The 11,882-nt window shown below is 37.6% G+C and overlaps 1 protein-coding gene across 2 annotated transcripts; it reads right to left on the bottom strand.

The window, feature by feature from the left end:
• Window positions 1-3,304: 3,304 nt before the first annotated feature.
• On the bottom strand, window positions 3,305-11,710 carry LOC133447690 (uncharacterized). Of its 2 annotated transcripts, XM_061726421.1 has the most exons (13): window positions 11,630-11,710; window positions 10,099-10,179; window positions 9,873-9,954; window positions 9,145-9,310; window positions 8,877-9,059; window positions 7,252-7,333; window positions 7,068-7,148; window positions 6,928-6,958; window positions 6,616-6,742; window positions 6,396-6,474; window positions 4,541-4,588; window positions 4,158-4,219; window positions 3,305-4,036 (listed from the first exon to the last, which is right to left on the bottom strand). In XM_061726421.1, the coding sequence occupies exons 3-13, from the start codon at window positions 9,937-9,939 to the stop codon at window positions 3,904-3,906; spliced, it is 1,059 nt and encodes a 352-aa protein (XP_061582405.1). In that variant the 5' UTR covers window positions 9,940-9,954; window positions 10,099-10,179; window positions 11,630-11,710; the 3' UTR covers window positions 3,305-3,903. The 2 variants fall into 2 exon arrangements, with proteins under 2 accessions (XP_061582405.1, XP_061582406.1); XM_061726422.1 differs by lacking the exon at window positions 10,099-10,179 and having other exon boundaries at window positions 11,630-11,653.
• Window positions 11,711-11,882: the final 172 nt, after the last annotated feature.

The raw sequence follows: 11,882 nt of genomic DNA, 5'->3' as shown, positions 1-11,882 counted from the left end.
CTGTTTTGTTTGTTTACCAATTGGCAGAGTATTTCTGGGGCAAAGGTTATTCACACATTTGAAAATAAGTTTTAAAAATGAGAAGCCTACAAAACTGTTAAAGCTTAATAGATTGTATTTTTTGATAATTTGGCAGTGATGTCATCTTACAGGTTTTTGATCCATTACTTTCAGTGCGTTTATAATGACCTAATAGGTGTAAGTGTTGTCTGATTAGTTTGGCCCCAAACAGAAAATATCATGGCATGCATGAACTGTTGTGCTGCCTTAAGGGGTATGTATTGTCTAATCAGGCGAAAGCAGTTTAAGTTGGTTTTGACAGTTTTGCACAGCTTCTTCACGTGTCAATCAAACTTTAATTGAGAATCTAAAATAACACCTAAAAATTTAAACTCGTCTACCTGGAAAAGCACATGGATACTGTCTTTTTGTAATTCAAGTCAAGTCAAATGATTATTTTGAAGCCATTGTGACATACCGGACATTTCTTTTGACAGTATTTCCACTGCCATCTGAGGAGTTTTTGCAGACACATAAATAATTGTGTCATAAATAATTGAGTAACGTGCTGTAGTTGTGTTGACCGCATTGCATTATGGGTAACATTGTTTTTTGCTTTGTTTTGCATTCCATGAAAAGTTGTGAACTTATTATCTTCATTATTTTATTATGTTTATATTTAGCGTTCGTGTATCATTACACTTTTTTTTTTTGTTTGTATTTTAAGAACCGACACCAGAGCTTAAGTTGGTGGGACGAAAAAAACGGCTCCTCATTTCACTTTGTCACGCGTATTATATACTAACGGATTAAGACCAATGTACACGTTTATTGAGTCCTATAGTTGGCATTGTGGATGTCTGCGATCACCTCTCATGAGTATAACAATGTGAACAATGAACAATGTGGCATCTGGTGGAGGTGGACTCTCAGGCCTGGAAACAAAGACTCAAACATCTGCCAGAGCGGCGGCAACCGCTAACAAGGGAGAGGACACGCCGGACCAAGAGCTACAAACATTGGAGCAACAAGTCACACAGTTCTCTGACAGCAGGAACATTTCCATTGCAAGGAATAACATCTCGGCATGTCACACACTACCCAGAAAGGACAGCAGAACATAATGTTATCATAATTCGCTTTGCCAATAAGTAATAGGTGTATATGTGAACGAACACCTCACTAAAAAGAATGCGGGGATTGCAAGGGAGGCACGCATACTAAGAAAACAGATTAAAATACAAGCAACATGGAAGAGGAACTGCAAGATCTTGATACGGCTGAACGGACCTCCTGAAAGTGCAAAGTACAAATAAACATCTTCTAGTTCCAGCAGAAGTGCTGAAGCATTGGCAAGATGAACTTTTCTGCTTGTCAGATGTTGAGTTGTTACTCTGGCCGTATCATTATCAAAAAAGTGAACAAGTACATTCATAATTTTGTCCTGCTCTGGCTGGTGGCTTCATCAATGTTTAATGAAAGCTCTTTTTGAGCTTCTCTGATAGCTGTTTTTTAAAACTCTGGTGCTGTGCCATGTGTGTTCATATAACTGGCATGCTGATTAGAAATGATCAGGTTCATCAAAGCTTTTTTATCAACAGCTAACTTTTTACATACTGTAGGTTTACAAGCAGTTGAGCAATAGAGAAGGATTCATCATGTTCAGCAATGAACGAGCAACACGGATGTTAACATCACAGATAGGGTTGCCAACTCCCTGAAAAATAAATAAGGGACTCCTCATCAACCCGATGGCCTTCACCCTTCTGGCCTGGTGAATTTTTTTAGCCCCTTTTTTGTGAGTGAAACGAATTTTTTAACTATTTGACTCAAACCTGAATTGAATTAAATGCATATTTCTGAATGCCATGAACACATGGAAAACAAATTTATCCAGCAATTCACTTTAATACAAAATAATAAAATGAACTGAATAAAATAAGTATCTTTCTTTAACAGAAACCTGTCCTGCTTAACTTAAAATTGTATAAATCAATATAAAACAATAGAAAGAAAGCAGAACATCCATTCTGTAATAGTGCACATTTTTAGTACAATAACAAAAGTGCAAACAGAAAGTCTGTAGAAAACTAAACATATTTGTGCCTCAAAGGCCATGACTGTAGGCTACAGTTGGAGTAAAACAGAAAAAAATAACGTATGAACTCAACAGCTCAATGCCATTTTATGACTATTTTCTGACTCTCACAATAATACGGTACAAAGTGCGTTGCTTTTCAGCTCAATACGGGACGCATACTTTAGTTTATAAATACGGGACAATTCTGTTTTTCAAGGGACGGTTGGCAACTCTAGCTGTGGAGTCAAACTTAGAGTTCACCAAACGTTTGGTCTGAATAAGGAATACATCTTGTAAATATTAGCTCTATAGGACAAAAGGCTGATTTTTAGGAATTGTTCCTAATTTGGAGGAGGGGCAACTTTTATTTGCTCATAAACCATGTCGCCAAATTGTCACCATATTTTGAGAATTTGTTTTAAGATGTAGAGAAGATGCATATCACGTTTGGGACCGCAGTACTCTTGCATCGCCGGGTCCTGACTACTCCGCAGGCTTGGACACCCAATAATAATAATATTATACTAATAATAAACAGCTCATTCTCACTAGGGTCCTACTGGTGTTATTGGTGCTCATGAGCAATCCACCAATAACTGTATTGTTACACAAGCGTGACAGAATAGTGTTCAACTTTTCCACTGTTATGACCCTTCAAGATTAAACTACTTCATTAAAAATAATCCAAACTCCTTAAATAGCTAGGAGGGCATATGTCAAAAAGCATAAGGATTGTGCACTTGGTGACAAGTTTTTGATATTTGGTGTGGTGCTAGGTATGGACATAAGGTTTTCAAAAACCACTGCAAACAAAGCTTCTCAGCTTCTCTTAGTCCTAGATTGTTGTATATTGTCACTTTCTCTACTTTTCAGGTGCTAGTAATTCAATTCTGAGATAAATTTGCTATTTCAAGGTCATGTTGAAGGTCAAATTTTTTGTACAAAAAAACTCCATATCTCTAGAATTAAGTCACATAGAAAGATTATATAGGGCTTTAGAACCATATTTTCACCCCCAAAGAATGCAATGTTCTGTTTATTGGACAGGTCACTATCACTGTAGTATCAATAATCTCATTGGGTGAGCACAGTGGCCTTCAGTCAGGTTTAAGATGAACTCAACTTCAGAACAGTCATAATGAAAGCATGATCTTTGGGAAAAAAGAAACAAAAATAAACTGTCTATGTCTCTAAAACAAAGTCACATAGAAAAATTAAAGGACTGTAGCACCATTCACTCCCATGGAATTCAATGTGTTTATTGGACATATATTACAATCACTAGGTTTGTTGTTGCAAAATCATTAGTAAAAACTGGCCAAATCTTTAACATAAGGCACAGGAATCGCTTACCGTACAACCGTCAACCGTACACTGGTGTTGCAGCATCTCTTCTAAGTGCAAGCATGTCAAACGTAAAAAAGCACCCACACAAACCTAACATGCCTTTATAAAATGCATTTATTGAAGATATATTTTGTCTAGTAATAAGTAAACATTTTCAGTATGCTACTTTTAATGCAGCTGTAATGTTGCTCATCATTTCAGACACATCATATTTGACTTCCAGCTTCACAAAGTGATGCTGATTCCTCATAGTCAACGCTTGACTGTTTGAACAAGTTTCGTCCCCAGTAGCTTAGCCGGCAGCTTGATTCCCCGAACTGCAAAAAAGTGTTTAGACTTTCCAGAGTTCAAAGTATAAGCCAGGGATCTAAGGATCAATCCGTGACCAAGATAAGGATTTTAATCTGATAATATTCAGGTCAGCACATCCGTCGTCTCTAAAATCCAAATGCAGTGGCGTGTCGTGTGTTGCGGTGCTAGTGTTGGTCCAGGTACATTCTGGTCATCGCTGTGATGTCACCGAGGAAGGCCTGGCCCCGTCTCAGATGAGTTAATCTCTGCTGAAGTTCAACTCTCTCTTTTTGAAGACACCCCTCCTTCCTTTCTGCCCTAAAAGACCAAAAACAAAGCACACAAGGTCAGTCCAAGTAATAGGTTTAGATGACAAGGGCATGGCTGCTACAAATACTTTAGTTTAATAGCAAACTGTAAATTGTATATCTTGGATTACCTCATTAGCTCATATTTAGCATCAAACAGTCTCTGCGTCTTTGTGCGTATCAAGGAACCCACCTGACCCACAGAGACAAAAACACACAGATTAGAGTCATACTGCCATCATCTATCACATTTGCCATCTTGTGAAGCAACTACGTTTTGTCATAGCACTTGATATACAGTCAGTCCGGAAAGTATTCAGAACGCTTCACTTTTCCCACATTCTTTTATGTTACAGCCCTATTGATAATAGGAATAAATTCATTTTTTTTCTCAGAATTCTACACAAAATACCCCATAGGGTGAGAAAAGTGAAGCGTTCTGAATACTTTCCGGACTGACTGTATATGCTAAAAAACAAAAAACAAACAAACAAAAAAAAAGGTTGCCAGTTACCCTGGTGCAGTCTTTATTTAGAACACCAACTTCCTCGTAACTAGAGATCTGAAAAAGATGGGGGGGGGGGGGGGGGGGGGGGGGGGGTCACACGCCAGAAAATGTATGTAGGGATTAGTTAGTGATTAGAATTCTAATTTAAATCAACATCAGCTGTTGATTTATGTTTAAATGTGTATTGTATATTTATTGTAAGTCATATCTTGCTAGGTGGTTCAATACCCACCATGTGCTGCAGGATCTCCGAAGCCCCAGTTGCTACAAATGTAAGGCAAACAATCTACAGCCGTTTTAATAAGTTAAGACTCGTTCATAGGAGTCTTAGATTTTGGTCTTCGTGGTCCAGAGTCCTGCATGTTTTAAATGTTTCCTGCTTCTGCAAACCCCGATACAATGACAATCATTAACAGGCCTGGATGACCAGCTGAGGACGACTGTTCATTTGAATCAGGTGTGGACGCACTGGGAAGCTTCTAAACATGCAGGACAGTGGACTGCTAGACTCCTGTGGCCGGATTCACAAAACATTCTTAAGAAAAAAAATCTTCTTAAGTGTCATTTTTTTCTTAAGTTCAGTCTTAAGAAGAAAAAAGAGAAGAAGTCATATTCTCCAAAAAAGTTCTTAAGAATAAATGGTATTCTTGAAATAAAAGTTCTCAAATTTGTTCTTGACTTTTTTCTTAACTTTAAGACAACCTTGACCTGTCTTAAAATGTCTTCTGTGAAAAGGTAAGTCTCTAATATCACCTTTTTCAACACATTTTAGACAAGTTTAGACTAGTAGGTTATAGTTTGAGGATATACTTTGTAATTAATTACACAAAGAGCCTGTTAACTGTTTGTTAGCATGTTAGTTAGCATGATAGTTAATTATTATTAATTTTCCCCAATAGTATTTTTTTTCATACATTAATCTCACTCACCATAACCTTGAAAAGTTCCTGCATCTCTTTTTCTCCTTCTCCATGTTTAGTGAGTGACTGACGGTTAAGACCCAAACTACCTGTATAAATGTTGTTTGTTGGTCCAATGCAATGACATATTTTAAGAAGTTCTTAAGTAGGAAAAATAAAAATAAGAAAATCGTAAGAAATGACAGTTCTTAAGAAAATATTGAGGAATTGCACTTAAGAACTTTCTTATGAACTTCTTAAATTTTAGACATTTCTTAAGATTGTTCTTAAGAACATATTTGTGAATCCGGCCCCAGATCTAGTTGTTTACATGTAGTTGTGTCGCTCCTGCTGTTCTGGAGCAACATATACTTTAAAACCTCAGCTGCATCTGGGTTTCAGCTTTGTTAGTTATTCATCCCCTCACTGTCCATACAGCGGTGGCGAAGGATCGTAGAACAGAGGGGAACCTGCTACAGCCACAATTCACTTTTCCTCCAGTGTTGACAAAGACCTGAACCTTCACGAAAGGAGTGAGCCTCATGATGGATGGATCATTTCCATGAAAATGAGCAAAACTCAACCTTTCGACCCTTCCTAAGATCCCTTGTGTAGGCAATAAAAATGTCTCCTCGCTTTCCAGAGAAAATGGATGGGGTCCGTGTGATGCAAGAGAGCTGACGCTGATGCAGTGGACGCGCCGTAACATTAACCTGCCACGGTCTTCCCAATACAAACAGCACATTTTCACCAAGCAAAATTGTTCAAATGATCAGAAATACGTGGCATTATGTTGTCGTCCTGCACTACACCTTTTAAGGGGAGGGACAGCCCTGTTAGTTTGATAAAGCTCCATGTATATGGTGTATGAATATGTCATGGCTAATTTTGGTGACAAAACAAAAAAATAACATCTTGCACAAAGTCCAACTACTGTTCTGCATTAGTGGCACAAATCTAACCTGGTCCAAGAGATGTGTTTTGACTTTATTGGAGAAATCTTCAATGGACTCTTTGACTGCTGCAGAGTCCACAGACTTTCTGGGGGGAGAAAAAACAAACACAGAATGGGAGAGACTTACGAGTGAAAGAAAGTTTACAGTGAGTTTAGAGGGGTAAATTAAAATGAAATTAAATCCTGTGAGATACATGAACTGTATTAAATCAAATACGGTGGTTTACCTGTACTGGTCACTGTAATCAAGGAAGGCATCCAACATCACCTCCAAGTTTGTACCTTCCTGACTACAATGTCCCTTCCTTGTCCGTCTACTACCCTTGGCTTTTTCAGTGCGTCCAGATGCAGTTCCTTAAGATGAAAATGTAATCCACATGCTTCAACTTTTGTGAAAAGAAATGCACAGGAATATTTGTACACCTTGCAGAAGCCAGTTACTGTGCTTGCCTCTTATTCTCGTACCAGATAAAGGTGGTCTAGAGAGCCTGGACAACCAGAGGAAGGTGTTCTGGCTCTGCCCAAACTGGCGATCTTACCTTTCTGTGGACCTTTCTGTGGACTGGGATCCTGAATTAAAAAAAAATATTTAGATGAAACATCAGAAAGTAGGTGACATCTTTGTGGCGATTACCACAAACCACAACCGTTACCAGCAGAGGCTGCACTAACTCCATACCCTGCCAGCGTCGTCATCCTTCTCCTCAGCAAACTGAAGACTTCTACGTATCTGTTCGCCTATGTCAGAGTCAGATTCTTCCTGTAAGACATTTTTAAAGACTCAATTCTTACTAAGGGTTCTCAAGCACAGAGGTGTTACACTGCAAACTTGTTGCTGTTGAAATTAACATTTGCACCCTCACCTGTAACACACCACCGATGGTCTTTCCATCTGATTCGGTCTCGCTTTCCTGGTTCTTTAGAGGCCGACTTTTCACCAGTGTTCTAGGGAAACAAGGATAAAACTCACATCCGTACTGACAGATCAATGGCTTCCCAAAACAGATGCCACAGAGGACAGATAATAGACGTAACTGAACATGGTAAAAATGTATCTTGATTGTCTAAGCCAGCAGTCCTGACTTTGTTTTAAATTACGTCTTTTGACACTGATGTGTGAGGATGAGCTGTGAGTGTCTTCCTTTTGTTGTATTGTTTTTCGTACATCAAATAACCTTGTTGATGTGCACGTACAGTACTGTTCAAGTCTTTGGCTCCGCTAGTCAAGTTTAAAAAAAAAGAAAAAAAAGGCGCACACCTTTTACTGTGCTTGATACAGGAGTATTAGGGCCAGGCAGGAGAAAAATAAAAATAATATTTTAGAGGAGGAAGATTTTTTCTTCATTATGCACTTCGAGAAAAAAATCGAAATGTTGAGAGAAAAGTAAACATTTTGTGAATAAAGTTGAAATGTTGAGGAAAAAAAGCGGCATTTCGACTTTTTTCTCGAAATTGTATTTCAACATTAATCTCATTATTTCGACTTTTTTCTCGAAATTGTATTTCAACGTTAATCTCGACATTTCCACTTTTTTCTCCAAGTGCACAATAAAAAAAAAAGTCTTCCCCTCTCAAATATTTTTTCTCCTGCATGGCCCAAATACTCTTCCGCAGCTTGACGTGCTCAGGAAAGCCAGGGAGTAAAACACACCTGCATTTAGCTACGCTGACTAAAGATGACACAAGACTGGTTGTTGGTGGACGCTGAGATTTCTCATCTATAGCTAAGTGTTTGAGTCGGCAGCCATTCATGTCATTCAATATTTCTCTGGAGTTGAGCACATTGTCTTGGATTGTTGTTGATTCAGAGGAAAATCATAGCAATAAAAATTAAACCTACAAAAGAGAGGTGCTTTGATGTGCCGTGACAGCATTAACGCTCATATCTACGGGACCGGCCTAGTCAGTCACCAACATTCAGAAATACACATAAAAAAACAGCATAGACACTAATCAACCTAAAGATAATAATAATCTTATAAAATGTCTAATTAAATTGACAATCAAATTCATGGTATGAGCACAGGTACTTTATGTGTGCCTGTTTTTTATTGGTGTACTAAATAAAAACATTAAACTTATATTAGGTTGTTATAATCTTGCTTCCTCCAATTCTAAAATAAATAAATAAATAAATATTTTAACGAGCATTTCCACATATCTGGGTTAATCTGATCTACAAGTTTATGCTTCATATTCTGCTTCAGTCACCATTTCATATGATCCCATACGCATCTAAAATGTCATTTTTGTTTCGTTCACCTAATGTAATTACATCTTTTTCTTACCCAGTACTAAAAGTTCCCCTGTCAAACTAAATGTAATAATTAGAAAACAAATGTATAACAGCGGGGTATTAAACAGGAAGTGAAGCACAAGTCTGAGACAAATAAATTAGGGTTTTTATCATCATCATCATCATCATCATCATCATCATCATCATGTCAACTTGGACCTAGTGAACAGTATATTTTTTATGCAAGTTTACCTTTTTGCAGACGATCTTGCAGTCTTCCCACTGGTGGGATTCTTGCCAACAAGAGGGTCTTCGGCTGTTGGGACTTGCAGGCGGCTCTTCGGGAGGACGGAGCTTTGGATTGACTTTTTCTTTTTAACATCTCTGTCTGCAACTTTTTCACCTGCTCCTTTTTCACCTGCTCCTCTTTTTAAGCTGACCGATAGAAGGAAAAGTACATTTGCATCATAGAAACAACAGTGTTGGTATGGAAAATAACACACAATTCCTTTGACATTACCCAGTTTTAGCCTTCACTCCTGTGCTCCTCCTTTTCCTCCCCTCTCCGTCCTGCTGTGCCCCCTTCCCCTTCCCCTTCTTCGGTGGTCGTCCCAGTTTTCCTCCGTCCTGTCTCTCTTCCCCGGCATTTAAGCCTTCATCTAGGGCAGTACTGTGAAGAGGGTTGCCTAGGAAAGACAAAAATCTTGTGAATAATTTACATTCAATTTACTTTATTTGTGTAGCACCAATTCACAACAAACATTATCTCATGGCACTTTACACAGAAGAAACTGAGCATATAAGTGGGTTTAGAGTGAGTAAGTAAGTAATGGAATTAGTCTTGTTTGGTTTTTAATGGGTTTTTTTTTTATAATAAATTGAAATAGGACCCATCTTGTTCCGTTCTTAATATCTACTGAGAGAGGTCGCCAGTGTTATTGTAGTGGCAGTTTACATTCATCAGGTCTGTTGTTGCTAAACTACAGAGACCACAACCCACCGTGTTGCTCGCCGTCACTGATGAAGTTCAAAACTACTCTGGCTGCTTTGTTGTCAATAGCAGAAATAGGATGGGAGATCAGAATTATTCCAAACTATAATGAAATGTTACTTTAAATTATATTCAAATTTAGATTGTATGAACATCGTGAACAGTTAGCATATCCTATGCCTTGTTGAGGAATGTTGAGTACTCAATGCAACATAAAGAAAATAGCATGCATAAAGAAATACTGTGTCCTGTCCCACCATCGTTGAGCAGCAGCGCGTCCATGAAGCTGGCTTTGTCTATGCTGGACAGGTTCAGGGAATCCATCTGGCATGGAACTAGCTTCATATCAGAACAAACAAGAATACAATTACCATTGTACCATTCCAAACTCAATGATAATGTAGTTTAATGGCACTGTGTGCTTTTCTATTCAAACAATACAAAAACACACAGGTGGTAGAAAGAGATAACAGAGGAACTTACTGGACTCAGGTGGGACTGGGGTTTCTCTGGTGGGACTGGGGTTTCTCTGGTGGGACTGGGGTTTCTCTGGCCAGTTGGACACTGAGGGGAAAAGTGAACAAAGCCACAAAGTTAAAAAGGCACGCCTTAAGAACTGAATTTACAAGATGTGCTCTAAGTGATCAGTTCTATTTTATTTTATTTTGGTCTATGCATCAGTTTATTTCTAGTTATCTATTGTCACATGTATTTGTGTGTTCCAAAATTAGAAATAAACTGTAAAATAAAATATTTCAAAAGTTACTTTTATGAATGTTTGGTCCAAATCACAACTAAAATAGTTATTTGAAGAAAAATATTATTATTATATGCCTTCATTTATCTTTAAATCATACTTGGATAAACAGGTCTTTTTGATCTATTTGTGTGTAAACTTGATATAGTAATACAAAAATGAAGTACAGGACTGTCTCAGAAAATTAGAATATTGTGATTTTCTGTAATGCAATTACAAAAACGTCATACATTCTGGATTCATTACAAATCAACTGAAATATTGCAAGCCTTTTATTATTTTAATATTGCTGATCATGGCTTACAGCTTAAGAAAACTCAAATATCCTATCTCAAAAAATTTGAATATTCTGGGAATCTTAATCTTAAACTGTAAACCATAATCAGCAATATTAAAATAATAAAAGGTTTGCAATATTTCAGTTGATTTGTAATGAATCCAGAATGTATGACATTTTTGTTTTTTTTAATAACATTACAGAAAATAAAGAACTTTATCACAATATTCTAATTTTCTGAGACAGTCCTGTATATTCAAAAAAATAAGGCTGGAAACATAAATAATGATGCATGGTACTCAAAAACAAGATATCTAAAGAATATGTGGATTGTTGGATACTAAAATACATTGATCTAAAAAGATACAGTAAAGAAAAACTCAGCCTGCATGAGATAACATGGGACATGAATGCGGGTCATTTTGACCCATGTTGTGCATTAAAAGGGGTGTATTATTTTGTGCATCAGAGGGTCAAACTGCCATACAGCCAGGGTACGTCATTTATTAAAGGATAACCCTATAGTTGACACAATATTAAAGCCATCTCACCTTTTCTGGTGCATTTGATCTGCCTCTTAATATCAAACAAATGTGAACTACTCCCAGTGTATTCCGGCCCTGCAGGTGATGTCCCTTATTTATCTATCACTGATAACTTTAATGTGTTGACAGGCTGCGAGGGACAAATAAGCGACTAAAGGCTTTATCAGAAAGCATAAAAGGCTGTCTGTCATCACACTGAATGTAAACCAATGTATCAGAACAGTTTCAAGTTGTAACCCGAAACAATACATGCTGTATTTCCATACTGTCTGTATCAATGTACCGAGGAAACAACACTGGCTGGTGGATGGTTAGATATACTGAACACAGGACTAGTTGCTCCACGGTTTTACTAAATAACACGAAGCGAACTACGAGAACTGCTTATCTATATTAAACTAAATATAAATGTGTTTAAAATTGCTAAATTCTTACCTCGTTCCAGTTAGGCGTCTAATGTTTTGATATTTATCGACGCTTTTGAATGGCTCACATTTCCCGCAGAATGATGCATCATGGGAGGTTGGTCCTTCGTTAATGGAGCTCGCATCAGCGCCCCCTGCTGGTGCGGAGGGTCAATCCGGTTCATACCAAGGATTACAAGAAAATATTTTACGACCAATTAAAGATGTCAGAGATTTAGAATACACTGAATAACATCTGACATGGAATTATATAATTCAGCCAT

Source organism: Cololabis saira, chromosome 7, assembly GCF_033807715.1.
Source record: "Cololabis saira isolate AMF1-May2022 chromosome 7, fColSai1.1, whole genome shotgun sequence".
In the NCBI taxonomy this organism is placed as follows: domain Eukaryota; kingdom Metazoa; phylum Chordata; class Actinopteri; order Beloniformes; family Belonidae; genus Cololabis; species Cololabis saira.
Note: the sequence above shows the minus strand (reverse complement) of the source record. Positions and strands in the feature narration are given on the sequence as shown.